We start from the raw sequence: 24,596 nt of genomic DNA on the forward strand, positions 1-24,596 counted from the left end.
ATTAAACTGAAAAGAGAATATGATACATATTTTAAAATAATTATTTTATAATTTATTTGTTTTTTTTTTAAAATTGACCAATAAAGTTTTGAACAAATAAAGATATAATAAGATTAATTGATAATAGCTATAGTAAAGAAAACCTCATTGACAATATTTTCATGAAAAATCTCTCTTAATCTTTAAATAAATTTATTAAAAAAAAACAAAATTGTAATGAATAAATTATTGTTATCTGGAACAAATTTTATATAAAGAACCAAATTTGTCATCTTATCTTAGCCTTGATTTACAAACAATTATTTTTATTAAAATATACAGTATTTAACTATGAGTAAGTAATTCGAATAAATACAAATTTAAATTCTAAATAAATATTTTTATGTTCAATAAGTAATTTTAATTATATAAGTTCTTTTTAAAAAATAAAATTAAAATTTTAAACAAATTATGATTAGTTCAAAAGTCACATAGCGCTTGTCTTTAACAATTGCAGCATATTATCCTAATTCAGAAATTGAAAATTAAGATTTAATTGAACCAGAATAATTTTAAAAAGAATGGCATCATCATCACCGAAATTAAATTCAGACGATCGTCAAAGTTTTATCACACCTGATTCCCCGACTACCATGGAAGCAGAAACGTCATTGAATGGTGATCGTTGTGGATATTGTAGCATGCCAAAAAGGCCTGAGAAAATCTCTTCCGCCACAGATTTATCCCAATTGTGTAAGTGTCCAAGCGCATCAGATTCTACTGATCCTAACATTCGATTGGGTACTGTTCCATCGAGTGCTTTTAGAAGATCTCCATCTCCTCGCCCTTCTATTGTTCCACCTTATGATCGCTCTGGATTAGCCGCTGATGGTGGTGGTAAATTGGAAATTGTTAGCATCAGAGAAAAGCATGGCGAATTCCGTAAAGCTATTCCTCATATGCCGATACCTGTTGCTGTGGTGCTATGCTTGTTGAATGTTGTGTTACCAGGAGTGGGTGAGTTAACCAACTTTTATAAATAAATAACACTAAAGTATATCATAACGCAACACAATACTATAAAATAGCTGTTCCCAAAAGATTTTTCAAGGAATCCTACGATTCCGTGGAAAGGTCACAGGGGTTCCATAAGTTAGAACTTTTTTTTTAATCAGTAATGATTTTTGTAACTTTAATTAAGGCAATTAATAATCTATTATTGAATTTCTCAGTTATTTTTACGAGATTATTCATTAAAAAAGAAAATAACAAAATTTAACTAAAAAAATACTTTATTATTTCTCATTGAACTTTAAAATAAAAAACTAAATTCAAGAATAAAGAATTATTTTTCTTTAATAAAACAGTAACACATTTCTTCTTTTAAAAACCATGATTAGATTATTTTATTCAATTCAACTTGTTTATACGCCAAAAATTTATAAACAAAAAGCCGCTGCAAACTAATGAATTCAAATGTCTAGTGTGAAACCTAGTCTTAAGACTGCTATTGATGAAACAATTGAATTTTTCACTATAAATGTTTCTAAATTAATTTGTTTTCTTTTCATTTTTTTCTAACTTATTTAGAAATGCTAATGAGTTTTTTTTCTTAAAGTCAAGTTCCACCAAAAGAGGGTTCCGCAATCGGAAAAGATTGGGAACCGCAGCCGTATAAAATAATACTAAAGTAAATTTTTATTTTTAGCATTTTATCCACTCTTGCGTGTTTATTAGAGTAGAATCATTTTTCGCTGACTATTTTTTTGGTCTTTTTTCTTATGATAAATGCAATTTTTTATTGAAAATGTTCTTTTATGTATATAAAAAAAATTACTCAGCGAGAATAATTTCAGGAAATATATTTAAATTTGTGATATTAAACTTACATTGAAATTAACTTAATGTGGTAACTTATATTAAAAATTATGAATAACTATAATGTCAATTTCAAGAAGAAAAAATAAGTCCACACAGGAATCAACGCCCAAATGTTCAAATCAATTTGAAACTCAAATAAGTGCATTTTAGTAATAAAAAATCTAAAAAAAATTATTTTTTAATTGCCTACCTTAATCTGCGGATTTTATAAAACTTACAATTGAGTGATATTAAAAATATTTATGTTGAAGGAAGGTGTAAAAGAAGAAAAGTACTATGTTTCATTCGCTGTTTTTTTTTTTTTTTTTTTTTTTTTTGACTAACAAGAAGTTTTCGATGGCAAGTAATGTTGACAACCTTAGACTCTAACCTTAGCCTTTTTTTATAAGTAGTCTGCGCAGACTACTTATAAAAATACTTATTTAAAAAGTGAACCGATTGTGCGCCTGAACCCAAATTCTATATTAAAAGGGACTTAGAGTGAGATGAGATTCTGAGTCCCTGCCAGCGAGCGGGCACTCCACTTCTTCATATGTCATATGCCACGGGCGACTGAGGTACTGTCATTAATTAAGTGGTAGACAAGTAAATAAGACTAAGCAATCATATTCATGAATTTAAAAAACAATTAGACAACGTATTTGCTACCACTTTCTTATTTTCACCAGATTTTCTATTAAAGGGCTATTTCGTAAACTGGTTTACCTTCATAGTGGTCTGATCCGACTATCTATAAAAAACCGTGTGGAGGCTTTCAGTTGTATGAGGCGTTGCCTAAGCAGTCCTTTCCCTTTGAAGCATATCCAGATGTTAATTGTGCGGACGCTAAGACGAGAATAGTTTAAATAAACGTTTGGGATTTTAAATTTTGCCGATTGACAGTTTTCGGGGGGAAAGCAAATGCGAGATACAATATACCTTAAAAATAATTCTGGCTCTAATTGCGATAAAAAGTACCGGCACTCAGGGTGCCGGTACTTTTTACCGTAAAATCCATTTTTACTGGAAGATGCTACGGAACAAAAAATATGATATTCAGAAATTTTCACAGTAATAATTACCGTAAAATCTATGTATCACTCTAATTAAATAAATATTACTGTAAAAATTGTGGTAAAATATTTTACGGCAAAAATACGTGTGATGCACCATAGGTGCCAACACTTTATACCGTAATTTGATCCGTTCTTCTTACCGTAATCCGCTACATTTCCTTAATTAATTATACTAATTATTGAGAAAAAAATATTTATGCATAATTATCTTAATCCTTTTAATTATATTTCAAAAACAAAAACTAAAAACACTGATTTGCTTTCATATAACATATAATAATAAAAAAACAAAACAAATTATATAATTTTGAATTTTTGGTGATCGGCTTTTTTTAATGAATCATTGAATCCTTTAAATAAATTACACCGGAGTATATTGCTTTATATTTATTTATTGTCACAAAGGCATATGCGAGATAGTGTGCTTATTCATCACCTCCTACATCAAGAAGCCTCCACACGATCTTTCATAAGTAGTCCGCGCAGACTGCTTAAAAAGCGAACCAGTTGTGCGCATGTACCCAAAACCTTTTATAAAAGCAATTGAGAGAAATTTATCTTATATATTTCAGAATTGAATCTATAGTGGTTGACAAGTGAATAAGGCAAGCTATTAATATTCATAAATAAAATGAAGTTTTAGCCATATATTTGCTGCCACTTTCTTTTTTTAACTATATTCTGTATTAAATGACTCGTTCGGTAAGTGGATATCCTTCACAGTGGTCTGATCGGACTATCTATAAAAAACCGTGTGGAGATTTTCAGTTATAGGAGGCGTTGGCTTATTACAAGGTATGGCTTATAAGTCTTTGTCAATTTGAAGAACAAGTGTCGCAATCTAAGATAGGACATCACAGAGATACTTCTAGAGTTGCAGCTGGGTTCGAATCCGCTATCTCCATGTAACAGAGAGTTTAGCAAATTTGTGGGACATCAGAGTGTTTATTGAATAAAATTCTTTTTTCTTTTTTGAAATAATAAAGATTAAAAAATTAATCTTCTAGCTCAAAATTTAAAATTTGTAATTCGATTGAAGATTCATATAATATAAAACTAGAAACATTCTCTTGAAAACTCGAAAAGAGCTTAAAAATTCAAGTCAATCTCATGCCTGTCTAGACTTTTACTGCTTTCCGACTATTTTATTTCTTTTCTAAACTCATTATGTCGACTGAAGTGAAATTTCACGAGTTTGCTTCTCAAAAATAGATTCGTAATTGCAAAAATATTTTGTGATTAAGGCATTTTCTAGATAAATGCGTTTACTTTATAATATTAGAGCAATATTCTATTCCTGTAGCGGAATCTCAAAATATAAACCTGTATATCATAGCAATCTTAGTCATTCATCACAGCGGAGATTTTTCTTTGTGCATTATGTTTATTTTCGAAAGAAATGCTCGCCAAGTCAAACAATCAACTATTGGAACGAAAAATAAGCGTTAGTCACTAAATGTTTGTTAGCTTTGGCTTTAAGAGCCACATTTCGATGTCTTAAAACCCCAATTCTCTTAGGAAACTCATAAGATTTTATTTTATCCATATCTAAAAAAATCTTAGCTTTCAACGCATTGTATAGAGTTTTGTATGTTGTTTCAGAGCATTGTATAAGTTTTATTTAATTTTATCGCTGGCATTGAAGGCAATGCATAAAATGTATGCGCTACTTTTGAAGTTCAACTCCACAGTGTTGCAGTTTTGAATCAAGGCCCAAAAATTAATTAAGTAGAAAATGTTTTTGTGTTCAACTAATGCAAATTTGCTGTACGTGTAGAGGAAAACCGTGAAACCTTTCCAAAGATTGCCCAAAGGCAAAGGTACTCCTACATGTTATGAGTTATTTTTTCAATTCATCGTTAATGGAATTATAGATGAAAGAGTTTAATTTCAAAAGTGCCCAAAGCGGCTAAACTGCGTCAAACACGAATGGCATATCATGCTCGAATTTACTCGGTCAAATGATGTTAAAAATGATTCTAAAAAAAAGTTTGTAACAAACAAAATGAAAGGAGCCCTATTAACCCTATTAAAAGCTTTCTGTAAAAAGTTTTCATGAAATATACAGGGGTTGGAAAAAATTATGGAAACAGTCTTTCTTTTTTAGTAGTAAATTTTTCATAGCACAATTGTTGGCACTACTTAAAGGATTTTGCTTGAATCTTTAAGAAATGGTGTCGTTTTTACCCATGGAAAACTTACATCGACCAGAATAAACGTAGGAAGTTTAACCCTTTCGCGCCGACTGTCACAAATACGTGACAGCAAAAAACCGTATCAATCAGGGTAAGAAAATAAAACTGGTAATCAAAGTATTTCTTTAGCAGTTTATTTGTAGGCGGAGTTATAATTTTTTGATTCATTTAATTCACCATTACTTTGTTCAAAATAAAACTATTTAGTTATACTTTGAATTAACATTGATTATATATATGATTAAACTAACAATAATTAAAATAAAAGCAAAGTAAGTCTGTCAAATTAGTAACGACTACATTTAAGTTACCGTTTTTTATTTAATTGCAACTTGATTCTGATTTTGTACGAATGCTTTTCTGAATCACCCGTCCCCAAGGGGTTAAAGCTTCCTTCTTTTCCCAACACAACTATGTCCCAACACTTCTATAACCATTCCAAATATCATTATCCCATTGAATGATTTCAAAATTCCTGGCATTAAAATTAGAAGGAAGTTATTAACTTCCTTTCCTCTTTTTGTTTGATCTGAATTTTGCATGAATAAAAAATGACATTATTTGTAAAAACTTCAAGCATGATTTTTTAAAGTCGTGCCATGTAAAATCTTCCAAAATACTTGAGATCAAGATTGTTTACATAGATTCAGTAGAGAAGTGTTTCCTTATTTTTGTCTAACCCCAATATATTTTAAATTTTTACATTTATATGAATTTTATTTCATAGTTTTATGGAAACGTACTCGATTAGGAAAACCAAATAAAATAATTGTTATAATTTTTTTCTTTAAACGCAACGTGATAATCTCTTTTTACTTAAGTTACTATTTGAAGATATGATTCGAAGATTATGCACTTGCAGTAACTTTCATTATCTTCTCATCAAATGTTTTACTTTACTGAACTTGATTTACTTTATTTTAATCATGAATTTAATTAAATTCAATATAAATTTTCTCATCGTCAGAACTTTTTATGATCAAAAATGTAAATGTTAGTATAAACTTGTGCTATACAATTGTGTTATTAAAAAATGCTTTTAAATGTTAACTATTAAAATACAAAAGAGAAAATACCGCGCTTTGCTAAGACAAGTTATCATAAAATGTATTTAAATATTTTATGTAATGTATTAATAATTAATTAAATATTTTATATAATGTATTTAAAATATTAAATATTTTATATTACTATATAAATGTTACATTAGCTCATTTCATTTGCATTGCATTTAGATGTAAGCTATTTCATTTATAATTTTTTTCCTTTTCTAGATCGATATGGCAATATTTACATTTAATTAATATAATCTTTCGTATGAAAATATATTGCTATTTGCAAAAAAGAGCGAAACTAACGAGGAACTATACGTTTTTAACTTAACTATTTGTTTACAATAAAAACTTTTAAATAATTTATGAAGCCGAAAAAGGTTATCTAATTATAATATTTTAAATTCATACATATAAACCATAGTTTTCTTTTCTTTGCATAAAAACATATTTGTTACCACTAACGAACCAAAGGCACGCATTATTTTATAGCTCTTTTTATGTCATAAATATTCGGCAACTAAATTTATGGCACGCAAAGTCGATTGATTAAAAGTTATATGATCGGGTATAAAATTCTAATTACCGGCGTCGGGTGAATTGCGGCTGTCAAGTGTTTGTTGAATATAATATTTGTCGATAAAATTGATTTCTAATATTTACACTGGAAGAAATTCTTTCATGAAGAATCAGATCTGCATACCTGCCAACTTTTGATCCCTTCCATTATGACTTTTCCCAGTGGTAGTAAAATGGGATTAAAATTTCAATTGTAAGCAAAAAATACGTTGTATTTGAAAAAGCTTTAGCTGACAACCCCAATAGTAATACATATTAACCTATATGCTAAAAATTTTTAAGAATAGTTGTGATCAAAATCATTTAAAAAATCAGTTTATGAAAGAAAAAATAATATATATTTACTACCACTTTAAATATAAAAATAAAATTTTACGCCAAATCCGTAAAAGTTGGCAGGTGTGGATCTGTATGAATAATTTCCAAAGGGGATATCAATATCGAATTTTATAAGTCTCTTCTTATTTGATAGTGGTGAAAATAAATCCCTTAATGATATCATTTTCGTGAAAAGGAATTATTAATCATAGGCCTCCAGTTTAAAATTTGCATAGAAGTTATGTGAATATTTAGACTGGTGGTGAATTAAGTCACTCATGAATTTATGAAGTAATAGGCGAATGTAGTTATTTATTTGTAAAGTGGAATAATATTTTATTGTTTTTCCAAATAATAAACTATAAAAGAACATTAATTGAGTTATTTACTCGATAATACAATCGATTAATTGTTTAATATCTCCTTATATTAAAAAATCGTAAGACCTCCGACGCCGTTTCAGATTTACAACTTAAAGTTACATTTTGTTTTTCTGTGCAAAAACTATAAGACTTAGAAATTTGAAACTACAAATATGTGTAGAAAAATGTATAGAGAGTAAAATGGATTAGAAAAATTTAGCATTCGACAATTTGTTCGAGAATTTTTAAATGTTAAGCTGGTAGGAAAAAATACCATATCGTCCGTACTGCAGGCAGCAGGCAAAGTTGAAATTTAGTATGCTGAAAGGGTCATATTCATTTATAAACTTCACACAGAGCGTTTTTTCTCAAAATTGTTATTTGTACGAAAGTTAAGGCGATATTCAGTACTTTTCTTTTGCGAACTTTTAACACTTTTTTTGCTTTAACCCTTTCGCGCCGACTGTCACAAATACGTGCCAGCATAAAACCGTATCAACCGGGATAAAAAGATAAAACTAGTAATCAAAGTAATTCTTTAGCAGTTTATTTGTGGGGTGGAGTTATAATTGTTTGATTTATTTAATTCACCATTACTTTGGTAAAAAAAAACTATTTAGTTATACTTTGAATTAACATTGAAATACATGATTAAACTAACAATAATTAAAGTAAAAGCAAAGTAAGTCTGTCAATTTAGCAACGACTACATTTAAGTTACCGTTTTTTATTTAATAACATCCTGATTCTGATGTTGTACGGATGCTTTTCTGAATCACCCGTCCCCAAGGGGTTAAGTTACATTTTGCTTTGCTGCACAAAATCTATAAGACTTGGAAAAGTCAAAGTACGAAGGTATGTAGGTTTGACCACTAGTTTACCAAAAAATACCACGTTTTGTTAATCTGAGGCTCGCTGAAGTGCAACAACGGAGTCCAAATTTGATGTGCTGAAAGAGCCTTTTTAATTAGTAAACTTAGCGCAAATTTTGCTTCGAAATTTTAATTTTTTCGAAAGTTATAGCAAATTTAAAATTCCTTTTTTATTTTTTTCCTGCTTTTTTACTTTAAATATTAACAACTTATCCATTAGAGTTGAAAATTTATTTTTCCCACACGAGATCTTTTTTTATTTCATTTTATAAACTCACGCCCGAGTCGACGTCAATCAAATGAAAAGAAAGATACGTCTTGCCAGATATAAATCTTAACATTTATATTGGAATTTAGAAAAAAAAAAACTTAATAAAGAGCTATAGGATCCGTTCCTCATTTGAATTGTCAACAAGTAAAATAACATCTAATTTATTTCTTCTTACTTAATCTAACATTCTGTGTTTGTTAGGCTAAAGTTGTTTTTTCCTTCAAGTATAGGTGATTATTTTTCAAATCCAGGTAACCGCTCATTTCGTTATGATTAACTTGTTAACAGAATGTTATCCTACATGAAGCTACCATAATTGTATACTTTTTAAACAAAATTTTCTGTGTTTTGGGGGAAAAATATCGATGTTTAATGGAAAAAGACAATGATGAATGCGTAGCATTTACAAGGGAGTGAACAGGGAACACAGCCTCCAAGTTACTACAAAAAACATGTTTGGATGATTTTTTTTTTAATTCTTGCGCAATTTTAAAAAGAAACTATGTTCCATTTTTATTCGCAAAACAAATATAATTTAAGACTCTCTGTAGTTTCCGCAATTCCCAAAATCCTAAAAAATCGTTATAAAACTTTTAAATTTGTATGTGAAATTAGTTATAAATAATAAGTAATTAGTGATAATAAGATAAATTTACTTTTCATGATCTTTCAACAGCATGCCTGCAACCGCTTACGGTCTTATTCCCATTCATCATGTATTTCTAATGTTGTATTGAGAGTCATTGTGGTTAATGGAATTGGTATAAAAATTGTGCATGTTGGCCGCCATATACACATAAGTGAGTTTTTTGAGTTTTTTGCAATTTGGACAGAAATGCATCAGTACAGAAGGAGGCTGCTATAGGTCGCGTTCTTACGTCTTGTGGTTTATTGGAATTACATATAATTGCAGGCTTGTGTGCTCAATTTAGGCTTATAAACCTTTGTTAATTAGAAGGACAAATAGTACAATATAGAGAAGGACAGCACGTTGGAACATCCAGAGAAACAGCGGGATTCGAATCCACTACCTGTGCGCTTTGTACAGCGTTTGGTGGGAGATAGGGCTCTGCCAGGGAGGCTCCGATGTCTTCTGTTAGCAAATTTAATTGAAAGATATCATTAAGCTTAGTTTTGTTGCATTATTTGTCCTCGTAAAAAAAGTTAAAATTAATTTAATTTCGCTTCACGTTGGTGAAGATAACCGATTTCAGGGGTCTGTTTAGAAGAAATTTGGGTCCGTTAACGGACCCTTCACAAAATATCTTTTCATAAAAATGGACCCTTCACAAAATATTTTAATTTAAAAACGGACCCTTCACAAATTTGTTTATCTTCATTATTGTTTTGTAATCGAATAAACCCTTCCCGGGGGGGGGGGGAGGAAGACAGATGTAAACGAACTAAGTTTCGTCTCCGGCAGACGGTTCGTCCATTATTCGTCCGAAATGAATATTCTGCGTTCAACAGTATAGCCTAAATACCAAATATGTGTATGTTGCATCTCTAATTTAGTAGCAGCAATTCTTGTTTATTTTTGAAAATTTAAACTTTTTATATTATAGTTTTACAGTGTTGAGCATAATCTGCTATTTACAATTTTAAAACTCCTTGAAAAAGTTTTTTGCAATAGCAGAACCCTATTTTCACAAAATTCAAAAAAGCAGGACCCTGGTTAAAGGAATGTGACTTAACTTTTATTTTATATTCACAAATTACGAGAAACTTCTTCACAATTTCACAAAAACAGGACCTTTCACAAAATGTCTGGACAGACCCCTGGAATTAGGAAAATGTACTATTTTAGTAGGAACAATATTCATAAGATTTAACTTTAAAATACTTTGGGGCTTTAAAATAATTTGGCGTTGTATTAAGACAATTACTTTAAAATGCAATTTAAAAATCTTTTTTCGATGCAGAGTTTCTTCGTCTGAGTTCAACTAAAATTGTAACACTTTCTATTTATTCCAAAACTAAAGCACATTTCCTTCTTGAATTATAATACAAATATATAATCTTTATCCACAACTATTGTCCCCTTGTTATTGATGACATCGGATACATAATTACAAGTATGTAAATACCAGAATGACTGTTTGTAAAGTTTTTGAATCAATTACAAAACTTTTTTGGATTTGTTCCAACTCCACAAAATAAGCCAGTTACTTAATTTTCCTAGATTTGTGTATATGACTTTTAAGGGTAGAATGACTAACAGAAATATTTCTACTTGAATCATTTATTTCGAATGAGATTCAGCAAATAAATTGTCATTTAAGAATATTTATATGTATCAAATCGTCTGAAACTTTACGAATTGTTTAGTTTAAATTGTTAATTATTCGGCCTATCGAAAAATTCTGTCCCAGAAAGTACACACCCGTTTTGAAGTGACGAAAAGTAAAAAAAAAAAAAGATTATTAGCATTTAACCGTTTAAGCGCTAAGGCTGCATTTTTGGAACATGTCATTGTTTCAAAAAGATGAAGAAACGCTAATGCTGTATTTTTGGAACATGTCATTGTTTCAAAAATATGAAGAAACGCTAATGCTGCATTTTTGGAACATGTCATTGTTTCAAAAAGATGAAGAAACGCTAATGCTGCATTTTTGGAACATGTAATTGTTTCAAAAAGATAAATATACGCTAATACTGCATTTTTGGAACATGTCATTGTTTCACAAAGATGAAGAAACGCAAATGCTGCATTTTTGGAACATGTCACTGCTTCAAAAAGAAGACTGGTAACGCGATTATTTCTTTGTCAGTATTAATTATAGAAACATCAGAGATTAGAATCCACCAAAATATTTTAATAATACTAAAATATATTTTAGGTTCTTTCATAATATTGCTATTATATTTCTAATTTAAATTGGTAGCTAATTGAATAAAATATTTACTTAATTTAATCACAAAAATGTGCTGTCATTTTTAACTTAAAAAAAACGTTTTTCTCATTGTTACATAATGCAAGTTTGGCAGGTGAACGGTTTATACTTTGCCAATTAAACGCAAATGCAACATTTTACAATAACGAAAAAAAAAAAACTGACTTTATTAACTTAAAAACCCGAGTCAATTCGGGAATTTTCAGTCTTTTACACACAAAAAATGTGGCTGACGTTTGTGTTTAAAAATTAAACTAAGTAGTTTTGCATATAATGTTCCTGAACGCAGCTTGCACCTCAATGGTTCAATTACAATGCACCTCATTAGTTCAATTTTTCAGAATATTGCTTCACTTCCGGCAACACATGAAAAACATTTCCAGATGATTATCAGTTTTAGTAGCTAAATGAATAAAATATCCACTTAATATAATTACGCTGTTTTTCTCCTGAAGTTTTAATTATTTTTATTTACATAAAATATGCTTTTCGTAGGTAAACGGTTATAACATTTGTTCAAAGGTCAACAGTCAGAAATTGATGTAATTTTGATTTCAGTCAGATGACTATTTGATAATTAGGTCAATGGTTATTGTAAGGTATTAATTTACTAAGTATTAACATTAATTGATTATGTACTAATAATGCTAATCAACTCAGGAATAATGCTAATTAACTAGATATCAAGAGTTATTTTATTTGGATGTGTGTACTCAAAATATTCAATAAATTATGCATAGAGAAGGTTAGCTAACCTTTTTTGAAATGTTAGCTAACCTTTTTTGAAATGTGTTTTGTTTAATTTTAAATTTCAAGCTTCCCTTTTTTATAACTTTTATAATTAGACGTTTAAAGATATTTATAATTTTATTTATTTTTTTCTTTCCAATTGAGCCAATTTTTATTTTTAAAAATGCCATATTTTTTAACTATTGTAACAAGGATTTAAATTTTATTTTTTTATCTACGTAATAAGTGAAGAAAACAACAAATTCAAATTGGGCCCCAAATAAAGTTATCGTTTTTAGTCAACTTTTTACTTTCATTATTAGAAAGGATAATAAGTTAGTGTTAACACTTTCATAACATATTTCGGTGACACCAACGTGTTGTCACGTGAAAACCAATCGTTAGCTGCCGGTGACAACACGTTGGTGCCATACGCGAGCCATACACTAACAGCCGGTGACAACACGTTGGTGCCATGTCCAAGACAAACGTTAGTGGCCGGTGACAACACATAGATGTCGCGCTTTGCAACCTGATATTCATGTGACATTTTGTCAAGGGACAAAAGAGTACTAACTAATCAAGTTTTTCAGAGTACCTATCCAAGAATGGATATCTGCTCCTTCATCTAAATTGAAGGATATGTGGTGGAAGGGAAGGGAGGTGCTGCGTTAACAAAGTTAAATCTCAGAATGAACAAAAGAGTACAGAGATGCCAACTGCTGCGCTTTCTGGAATAGTTTTAATAAAGTGGTAGCATATTATATAGTAAAATTCGTTAAAGAAAGATAGTTACGTCTACTTTTTAATAAAGTAACTAGTAGTTTGATACTTTAACGTTGCATTTTATATCATACTTATAATTTTTGATATTTACTGGTGAAAAAATTACTTATAATAAAAAATACTAAACTAAAAGTAACTTAAATTTCGCTACCACTAGAAAATAGTATTTTACAAAGTGGAGCAAGTTACACGGAGCCGGTTACATGGTAAACTTATCACTAAATATATGCGGACCGCATAGTGTTAATATGAGACATATATCGTTGTGTCTCCAGATACGGTGTTCGACTAAAATTATTTCATTTCAGGCGATGGTGAGAGAAGATCTCGCCAATATTTTCATTTAAGTCTGTGATTTTATATTAGGCGATACAAACTGGCTTCAAATTAAATTTCAAAATGTTATTTTTAGGCCAAATGCACTGCAAAATATTGTTTTGTATTAAAATATTCCTTTATATTTTTAGTAGTTCGGGCTATAAAATTTTTGTTCTTTTATCTTACTATAAAGATAGAATAGAAAAAAACATCAGTGTATGGAATTCCGGATATTACCCATGGATTTGTTATTAATAACCAGTGTTGCCAGATTAGGGGTTTTCCCCCTAAATTTAGGAGGATTTTTTTTTTATTTTTATCTTCAGTGGGTATTTTAGGGGAATTTGTTTTTAGGGGCTTCTTTTAGGGTTATTTGTGAATTTTACTAGTTTCATTTTGGTTACGTTCTAATATCAAATTTTATAACTGAATGTGTGATATGGTAAGATAAAAATCAATATGTTAAACCAAAACAAAAAGATTAAGATTTAATTTTAGAACTTAACCTCTTTGTTGAATGTAGGTAGTAAGTTAGTACTTAGCTCGATCAACCTGTACGTTTGGTGAATTTGAATTCAAATTATTCAAAAGTTTTAATGTGCAGGGTTTAAAAATAATGCGAAAGGAGGAAGAAAAAAGATGTACGTACAAAAGTAAAAGAAAGATTGGAGATAATGTGTATACGTACAAGAAGAATATTTTATCAGAAATTTAAGCATAATGTTAGAATTAAAATATTAAAAAGACTATATCGTTGATAATAAAATATTTATGAAAAAATGTGCGAGTCAAAAAATATCTTTAATATTTTAGTAGAAATTAAAGATAATGCAACGATTGAAATGTAAAAAAGACTAATTTGTTGATAATAAAATATTAGAAAGTATTAAAGCAACGTTTTCTATACATTATTTAACTTTTGTACTATTTTTTAATACTTATACATTAAGTTAAGAATTTTGGGTTTTTTTAAAATTTTTAGGGGATTTTACAACGCCATCTGGGGGTGAATGATTATTGCCACCTGGCAACAGTGTTAATAACCCCCATTATTATTATGATTAGGAAAGGAAGCTAATAGCTTCTTTTTTAATTTTAATACTAGCAATTCTAAATTATTAAATGTTGAATGAAAATTCTAATTAGAAAGAATTTATATTTTAATTATAGTGGTACTGAGAAAGGAAAAAAAAAGCTTTTAACTTCATGTGCTTATTTTAGTGGATGCGAATAACGCAAAGTTAAAAAATGACACCATTTCTGAAAGCTTGAAGCTTATTCTTTAAAATTGTGCCAACAGGTTAGCCATGTAATATCCTCCAAAATATCTGCTGCTTAAAGAAAGATTGTTTATATAGTATAGAATATTTTCCATATTCTTGCCTAATCCCTGATTATAATACTTAATTGTACAGAACGTGTTAAAAATATTCACAAATTTGCAATCGCTGAAAAAAAATTAAAATTCGAGGATAAATAAATATATTTATTCTGGGAACTTAAAAGAACACGAAATAAAAATCGTTCTAACTCTTATTCTTACACGAAAATATATAAAATAAAGACAGAAAGAAAATGCGGAAGTAAAAAAAGAAAGTAAGTAGGTATTCTTCAAATATTCTGCTCAGATTCTTTCGAAAGAAGCTGGTAAAAACTTTGTCCTGCATTCTGGAACTCAGTTTAGTTCTTTTTCTGCCAGTAAAAATAAAGAAAACCCAAGATACTTTTGCCTCTATCTATAGTAATTTAAATCCTAGAATCTTTAACATCTATTTTTATGGTACTATTTTACCAGGCGGGTGTCGACAACTTTTAATAAATTGATGCACTTTTCTGACTTTTTGCTCCGTGCTTGAGTACATGAAATTTTTCTCAATTTCTGTGAAATGCCATTAACTTAAGAGGACGCTATACCTTGGAGGAAACTTTTCATGATGATTTCTGCTTCACCTTCTCTGGTTACTTTAAGATTTAAAGTTCAGAAAAAAGTGTGTTCAGGTAAACCATGAAGTTTCAAATGCCGAAGAAATGTTTTCAAAATAACGACGTAATTATTTTTTATTTTTATTTTTTTGCAAGATTGTTTAGAATTAGGCAGTGTTTAAGTGATCTTGTCATAATTTGCTGTATTTTGATGTTTTGAAAAAAAACATTGTCAGCAATTGAAACTAGTTAAATATAGGTTTGCCTGAACTCCCCTTTTCTATACTTTAAATTCAAGAAAACTTAAAATGGAGAACAGATAATTTGCCCTGAAAGTTTTCCCGGCGGTATAGCGTTCGTTTAAGGACTAGCAAGGAAGGGACAGGTTTTTATGTACAGTTTTTAAGTCTTATATTTAAAATTCGATTTCTCAGAAACTATTCAACTTATTTCGCACAAATTTTGTATTTTGCTATTCAAAATTAGATACTATAAAATGACATCGAAACTTGTATACTTTACAATTTAAAATTTTTCTCGACATTATCTCCTTTTACTATTTCATTCCAGGCACCCAAAGGCATACACACATGCGAAAGAGTAGATACTTCACAAGAATTTTGATACTTAATAAGAATTTTGCTTTATATTAGTCACTTTTTTCACATTTTTAGTCATCTGTGGTATCGTTAAATAAACTAATATAAAATTCTCATCTAAAAAAAGCAGTAAGTTAAGCTCAAACAAGATGTTTTTAGCATGGAAAAATTTAAGTTTGAAGATAAAAAAAATTATGCAGATTAAAAAAGTTCAAGAGAATATAATATTTATACTCTATTTAAAAAATTTTGTATTCAGTACCTAAGGATAAAGCTTAATCGTTCTAATTTTAAGGCTTAGTTAAATCAGTGAAAAGCTTACATTTTTAAGCTCATAATTATTAGTTTTCTGAAGGGATAATAAAGAATTTACTTAAGCATTATGAATGTAAGTTATTCTGTCTGTGTTTCTTACAAAAGTGCATGATGACAGACGCAATGGGGTGTAACTTTTCTGCATTCTCTTGAAACATTTGTAAAAAAAATTCACGTAATCATATTTGAATTTTTCATTAGTTTTAAAAACGTATGTAACCTTTTTAACGAAGTTTTATTTCTATTTAGTTGTCTCAAAGCAGAGTTAGGCAATAAGCTACGTTTGTTGAATAATGAATGACTTTAATTTAAAGATATTTTTCTCAAGGCTTTAACATTCATTTCAAGAAATTTTTTTTTGAAGTGTATTGATTTTACTTGAATATCTTGACGGAACAGAAATAATTTTTGTCTTATTAATAAGGGAGAGGGAGGCTAGTATGGACATGGGGTAGCGTAGACCAATGGACTATTTCTGTTATTTATGACTCAAAAAAATCTCTGTAAATTACGGCACATTGGTAAAACTGTGTTACACTTTCATATTATAACACTAAATATCTAATCCAAAGTATATAAATAGCAATTAACAGTCGACATGTTTCAAGCGCTTCAAAATTGGCGCCCATTTTCAAGACTTGCTAATTGTGAAGGAGAAGAAGCAAAAGTGATTTGAAATATTAAAAAAAAGCGCAAAGTTGCCAACAAAAAGGGGAGAAACAAGACCAGAAAAATTACATTAGCCAAGAAAGAATGTGGATTAAAAATAGAACAAAATAAAAATAAAATATTAAAAAAAAAAGTAAAAAACACAGTGGCCAAGAGGGGCAAGAGGTCGTTTACAACGGAATCACCATTCATATAAATATACAAAATTCCGGGGCATCAAGATGTGCTAATGTGACAGGAATGGAAATAATTTTGGCATTGTTGAAATTAAAACATGAAATAATTATATAGAAAATAAATGAATGAAACTTTATTATAATGGGAAAGTAAGATCTAAATTTTTGCTTTAATTTCAACTTTAGATTAACTTTATTTATCGTTATTTAAAATATGAGTTATTATGTTAAGAAAGGATACGCTTATTACATTTGATTTATTTTTATTTAATTAACAGATGGGTTAAGTGAACTAATAACTGCGCGAGGCTAAGGTAAACACACAGTGGCGAGACAGTAAATTGAATTTAGTGAGTATTAGTGGTTGTAAATTTACGTAATTATTAATAACTATAGTAGGGACTATCTTTTTTTAAGATACTACTTTAATGTGTAGAGCTTAAATTAATACTAGCTCTCTACTAGTTAAATTAGTACTAGTCCTCTACTAGTTAAATTAGTACTAACCCTCTACTAGTTAAATTAGTACTAGCCTTCTACTAGTTAAATTAGTTCTAACCCTCTACTAGTTAAATTAGCACTAGTTTTCAGAGATGCCAACTTGCTCCGGACGGCAAATATATATTTTAAAGTGGTAGTTTATCAATTGTGATTCTTGGTTTAATAAATTCAATTTAATAGATTTTTATCCACCTCTATTTCTAAATAATTAGTAGCCTAATACAATTGACCACTTTATAATTCTCATGTCACCTTTTAAAAAGCAAGCAAAAATAGTCTAATATTTGCAAAATTCACTTTGTAGTTATTTACCGTTTTTTTAAAATTATTTTGGCTTGTCCGGAGCAATTGGCATCTCTGAGTTTGTAGTACTAGCCCTCCGTTCTCGTGCAGATCTGATCTTCACAAAATAACCTATAATGGCAATCACAAATTTCTTAAATAATCAAATTTTGTTATATTTTCACTACCAGCATTAAAAGTTTTCAAAGAACTTTAAAGAAACCTGTTAAAATATTCACATACTTCCAGAGGCGTATATTTACAGAATATTACAGTATATTTACAGAGTTTGCGTATTTACGGAGGATATATAATACAAATTTAGGTTATCTAAGTTTATTTTGTGCATCACGTAACTCTTTGATGCAGATGGGGTATCCATTTTATATATTTTAACTCACTTCCTAGTTGCGAGAAAAAAAAATACTTTGGTGTTTTTTTTAACTGTTAAAAACAGTCTAATAGTTACTAAAAATATCTGCTAGGTTATCAAATTTATATTTCTAGCAAAATATAAAATCCAAAAAATGTTATTTTAAAATTTTACTATTCATTCATATTCATATATTTATCAATATTTAATTTTGAAAATTGAAATAAATGAATGATGAGTAATTGTTTTTATTAGATCCAAAAAACTGCAAACAAGTGCAAATTTGAAAAAAATATTGTTTGTAAGTGAGCCGTGTTTGAAACATTTTACTTTTACAGCCGAAAAAGACACCGGTGTTTCAACCTCTATTTCATAACCAAAAATTATTAAAATACTAAATATAATATTTTTCACCTATTTTGACCAAGTTAAAACAAAATATTAAAAAAAAAGTATGGAAAAAAATGTTTAATAAAAATTTTGCGTCCAAGGGTTAAAACCTCCTCGTATTATCAGACGGCCTAATACATTTGTTTTGTTTAAATATCAGTGTAAATCAACTTTATTACACCAAAACTGAAACATTAAATTGTATCATTTGCTATCACTTTAAATATTTAAAAAAATCTCTCGGTATAAGATTTTCATGATTATTTACTCAACTCTATTTTTTTTTGACTAAAACTATTTCTATTTTGGTTTTCCTTGCTTTTTTCAAAAATAGCAATAGATTAAATAGTAAGTTTTAAGGTGTAGACACTAACCAAGTGTTGCGGGACTAGAATGAAAAAAGAAATTATTAAAAAAATTATGTTCAAATTAACTTATCTATCATTTAAAATGCATAGAGTTGTTCAAATTTCATTTAAAAAATACGAGATATGTCCAAAATAATGGCTAATAAGCTTTATTGGCAAATTTGTTAAAACTTTACACACTAGTCCCCCTCTTCTAATAATCTGTCACACATTTTTGAATTCTTTCAATAACGAAAGAATATTTTTTTTGATATTTAAATCAAATTGGAATATTTAAATACCAAAATATTGTTGCTTTAAATGTTTCGTCAAATGAACTGAAGCTAAACGTCTTAAGGTTCCGACATTTACTTAACTTTATAGAAAATCAGTACTTATTATTGGTCATGAAGTAATAACTTATACCGGCATATTGTTTGCTATTCATATTAATAAAAATAATTTATCGTAAACAATAACCAACAACCCGTATTAACTGTAACATAAATTTTTTAAACTCAAGTGTTTTTGTTTCACTTTTGTCTTTTCATTTGTTAAAATTATTTAAATTTTGAATTTTATCCATTAAAAAATTAAATTTTTAAATAGTATCAAAATACATAATATAAAATAATAATTTAAGAATCATCGCGCATTAATTAAGACCTAAATGAAAAACAAACTGTAAAACAACAATTTCAGTGAATAGAATCGATTTAAATGATTAAGCCCTTAACGTCAAAAGTATCAGGATTTTTTTTAAAAAAGTAAGGGTAAAAACTAAAAATTTTTTATTTATGTAATGTGTATAATAGTTAAATTTTTATAAATTATTATTTCATTTCATTCAGAAATTAAATTTTTTAATAGTATTAAAATACGTAATATAAGAATGGTAATTTAAAAACAATCGAGCATTAGTGAAGAACTAAATAAGAAAAACTGTTAACAACAATATTAGTAAATATAATAGATTTAAATGATTAGGTGTTTAATGTCAACAACATCAGAATTTGTTTTAATAAAAAAATATGAGTAAAAACTAAAAATAGTTTTTCTATATGCTATGTATAATTTTCTTATTTATATCCATAGTTTCCGTTTTTATTCATTGTTATTTTATTTTACTCTAAAATGTAAGTTTTCAATAGTATCAAAATACATTATATATATAAAAAAAATCAATTAAAGAATCATCGTGCATTAGTTAAAAACTAAATAATAAAAACTGTTAAAAACGATTTCAGTAAATAGAATAGATTTAAATGATTAAGCGCTTAAAATTATAAAAGCATCAGAATTTTTTTTAAACATATGAGTAAAAACTAAAAATATTTGTTTTATATAATGTGTATAATTTTGTACTTATATACCATTGTTTCAATTTTTATCCATTATAATTTCATTTTATCGTAAAATTTATTTTTTCAATAGAATTAAAGTACATAATATAAAAAATCTCAAGAATCATCGTGCATCACTTAAAAACAAAATAAGAAAAACTGCTAACAACAATTTCATTAATAGAACAGATTTAAATGACTAAGTACTTAACGTCATAAGCATCAGAAATTTTTATAAAAATTTATGAACAAAAACTAAAAATAGTTTTTTTTTACATTAAGTGCACAATTTTCGCTCTTATGTATCATTGTGTCAATTTTCATCCATTATTATTTCATTAAATTAAAAAATTAATTTTTTTAATAGTATCAAAGTAATAACAAAAACTTATTTTCAAAAAATCATGGTGTATTACTTAAAACTGTCTCAGAATAAGAAATTTAATAAGATTTAGTTATTATAATAGATTTAAATGATTAAACACTTAATGTCTCGAGAATTAGATACTTAACGATAACCGATTGCGTGCGAATAAGTAATTACAGCAATTTACAGAGTTATATAGATGAAATTTACATCTGTGTCCTGGAAGTTATCCTGGTGTATAAAAGGCGCCATCTAGACTATCGATCCATCTGACAACGAGATAGTACGAATGATTTTGAGAAGAAAAAAAAGTGCTTTCTGAATGAAATTCATGACGCATGAATAATGATGTCTTTCACAATATTATATTGGCTCTTTGACAAATCATAATGCGAGGAATAAAATATGGGATATTAGATACATTCTGTGTAAAATACTGAGTTCATATAGAGCTTTTGGATGGCTTATTTCCTGTTTTTGAAAGTGTTAACATGAGGGAGTTTTGGTTATTTATAATATAAATACATTTTTAAATAGTATATTTGTTAAGTATGAAATGAAAAAAAGGATATAAGATAAATACTGCATAAAATATTTAGGTAATAGTGTTTTTTTACATAAAATATTTAGTTTATAGTGCTTTAGGTTATAAGTTTAATTTTTAATACAAGAGTGTTTTTAAGTTTTAAAATAAATAAATCAAATACTGCAAAAAATCAGATAAATACTACATAAAATATTTAGGTTATAGCGTTTTTTAAGTGCATAAAATATTTAGGTTATACTCTTTTAGGTTATAAGTTTAATTTTCATCATGAGAATGTTTTTACGTGTTAAAATGATAAAATCAGATAGATACTGCATGAAATCAGATAAATACTGCATAAAATATTTAGGTTTTAATGTTTTTTGCATAAAATATTCAGTATATAGTGTTTTAGGTTATAAATTTAATTTTCATAATAAGTGTGTTTTTAGGTTTTAAAATAATGAAATCAGATAGATACTGCATAAAATCAGATAAATACTGTTTAAAATATTTAGATTACTGTGTTTGTTTACATAAAATATTTAGTTTATAGTGTTTTAGGTTATAAGTTTAATTTTTATTATAAGAGTGTTTTTAGGTTTTAAAGTAATTAAATCAGATAAATACAGCAAAAAATCTGATAAATACTACATAAAATATTTAGGTTATAGCGTGTTTTTTTTGCATATAATATTTAGGTTATAGTGTTATAGGTTATAAGTTTAATTTTTATTATAAGAATGTTTTTAGGTTTTAAAATAATTAAATCAGATAGATACTGCAAAAAATAAGATAAATACTACATAAAATATTTAAGTTATAGCGTTTTTTAAGTGCATAAAATATTTAGGTTATAAGTTTAATTTTCATTATAAGAATGTTTTTACGTGTTAAAATGATTAAATCAGATAGATACTGAATGAAATCAGATAAATACTATATAAAATATTTAGGTTATAGTGTTATAGGTTATAAGTTTAATTTTCAGTATTAGAGTGTTTTCAGGTTTTAAAATAATGAAATCACATAGATACTGCTAAAAATAGGATAAGTACTTCATAAAATATTTAGGTTATAGCGTTTTTTCTTGCATAAAATATTTAGGTTATAGTGTTTTAGGTTATAAGTTTATTTTTCATCATAAGAATGTTTTTACGTGTTAAAATGATGAAATCAGATAGATACTACTTAAAATCAGATAAATACTACAGAAAATATTTAGGTTATAGTGTTTTTTGCATAAAATATTCAGTATATAGCGTTTTCTTTTATAAATTTGATTTGCATAATAAAGAGTGTTTTTAGGTTTTAAAATAGTGAAATCAGATAGATACTGCATTAAATCAGATAAATACTGTTTAAAATATTTAGGTTACAGTGTTTTTTGCATAAAATATTTAGGTTACACTGTTTTAGGGCATAAGGTTAATTTTCATTATAAGAATGTTTTTACGTGTTAAAATGATGAAAACCGATAATTTGTGTTATTTTAAAGAATAGAAATATTTTTATACATTGATAACTTCACATAAAGAAAATTATTCAGATGAAGATAAAGCTTTCAGATAAGTATTTTGCAAGCTTATTTTAAGCAAGTCTTTTTACGTGGTTGACTTTAAAATCGGTAAATTTTACTAAATTGATGTACATTTTTGCATTGTAAAACAACTGATTCCTTTCTTTGCGTTCCTATTGAACAAGTAGTAATTTTTGAAAGTTAAAGTTTTTGATTTTTATTTTAATATTTCAAATATTAGAACGTTTAATTGAAGTATTTATGTGAAAACTATTAATTTTATGATTATTCATAATTAGCTTTCAGCTGGTTATGAATCACATCATTTTCCAATTTAACTTCTTCAGACATGATTTGTCCTTTTTTAATCTATTTAAATAAGCATAGTCTGATTTCTGATCAAGTGATTAAGTGTGAAGTCGTATTTAAATTACCTACTATCTTTTAACAGAAAAGAATGCTTAATGTTCTAAAGGAAATTTAACTTCTTAACGCTTTAATGGGCCATTTATTTCTAATAAAGGTAAATTAAAGTATTTTTGGAATTGAAATTGTTAAGAAAAAAAGCTCATTAAGTTTATAAAAATGCCATTTTTTTCTGTTAAGTATATTTAACACGACCTGTAAGGAACTTTTTCGCTTTTATTTTTCTTTATTTATAAAATAAATTTTATAAATGCTACAAACTTCAAAAGGAATTATGAATTTTATAACTTTTATACGTTTTCTTAAACTAATAAATGGTTGTCAATTTTATTCAAACGCACTTCAAGAAAGCTGAAGTTATTAACAAATGGAAACCTAAATTAAAAGTGGTAAAAAGGTTCACCATAGGCTTTAAAAATTGGTGGTAAGTATACTTACCACAGCTTTAGAAAGGGTTAAATAGAAATGCAGGAATGTCACAGGCGACTATAATTGTTAAAAGTGGTAGTAACTCAATTCGTTTTTGTTTATTTATTATCTCCTTAATTATTTAATCGTAACTACAACTAGAACTGACATTTCATATTATTCATAATTAAAGCACTTTCATAAGTAAACTGAAAAAAGGTAAAGAAAAAGGTGCTAATTTTAATAAAATTTTGAATTTTATTAGTTACCACTTTTTGCTTTTTTGGTCGCCCGTGGACAACTCTGGGACTCGTTTTCAATTTTGATTCTGGACGTACAACGTGCAGTAAAATGGAACAAACAACGGTCGCTATTTGTTTTAGAAAATATCTCGATATACAGCATTAATTTTTTTACTTTCAAAGTTTGAGAAATTAAAAATTTTATTCAAATTTAAAATTTTCAATTATTATTAAAATAAAACTTTTCAAAAATTTCTTTTAGCAGAGATACGACTCTTGATGGTCAAGAAAAATGTTTTTAAATATTTCTTCTATCTTTTCGTAGCTATTTTTTCTATCTTGAGTAGTATTTTCCCCATCTTTCCTTAATTTATTTTTCACATTTTTTTTAATCTTTAGCATATTGATATGAATTATGTATTTAAAGTTGTATTAACATTAAATTATTTTTATTTTGCTCCTACTTCAACTCACTGGATTTAAAATTATTTTTACCACCATTAAATTGTAATAATTTAAATCCCCTTAAGAATAGCTATTATGATTCATTCTAGTTCAGAAAGTACCAAACTTTGCGCTATTAATATATACGCTTTAACACGTTCACACGTTATTGTTGAGGATAGATTAACTCCTCCCGAATATTATCTAATATTGAAATAGTTCTTCTACCAGTATTTTCACTTTTCCCGGCGTGAACTTGTTAAAAGAAACGTAACTCTTTTTTACAAACTGCAATTAAATCTTATAGCAGTTCTGAAACTAAACAAAAAAACATGAAAACCTTGAGACAAATCTTTAATCATTCAAGTTGAGTGTTTAATTTATTGTTATGGAAGCAAATTTTTAAAATTAAAATAATTTAGTTACAAACGAAATGAAAAGAAATTACATTATTT

At 27.6% G+C, this 24,596-nt stretch overlaps 1 protein-coding gene across 1 annotated transcript in view; it reads left to right on the forward strand.

Moving 5' to 3' along the window:
- Positions 1-427: 427 nt before the first annotated feature.
- The window catches only part of LOC122271046 (uncharacterized), an 84,728-nt gene continuing 60,559 nt past the window's right edge, over positions 428-24,596 (forward strand). Inside the window, exon 1 of the mRNA XM_043050854.3 lies at positions 428-996. Within this exon, the coding sequence (XP_042906788.1) occupies positions 561-996 (436 nt within the window). The 5' untranslated portion in view covers positions 428-560. The remainder of the gene's footprint in view (positions 997-24,596) is intronic.

This window comes from Parasteatoda tepidariorum, chromosome 5 (genome assembly GCF_982258835.1).
Source record: "Parasteatoda tepidariorum strain Cologne lab strain chromosome 5, Ptep-v5.0, whole genome shotgun sequence".
NCBI lineage: Eukaryota > Metazoa > Arthropoda > Arachnida > Araneae > Theridiidae > Parasteatoda > Parasteatoda tepidariorum.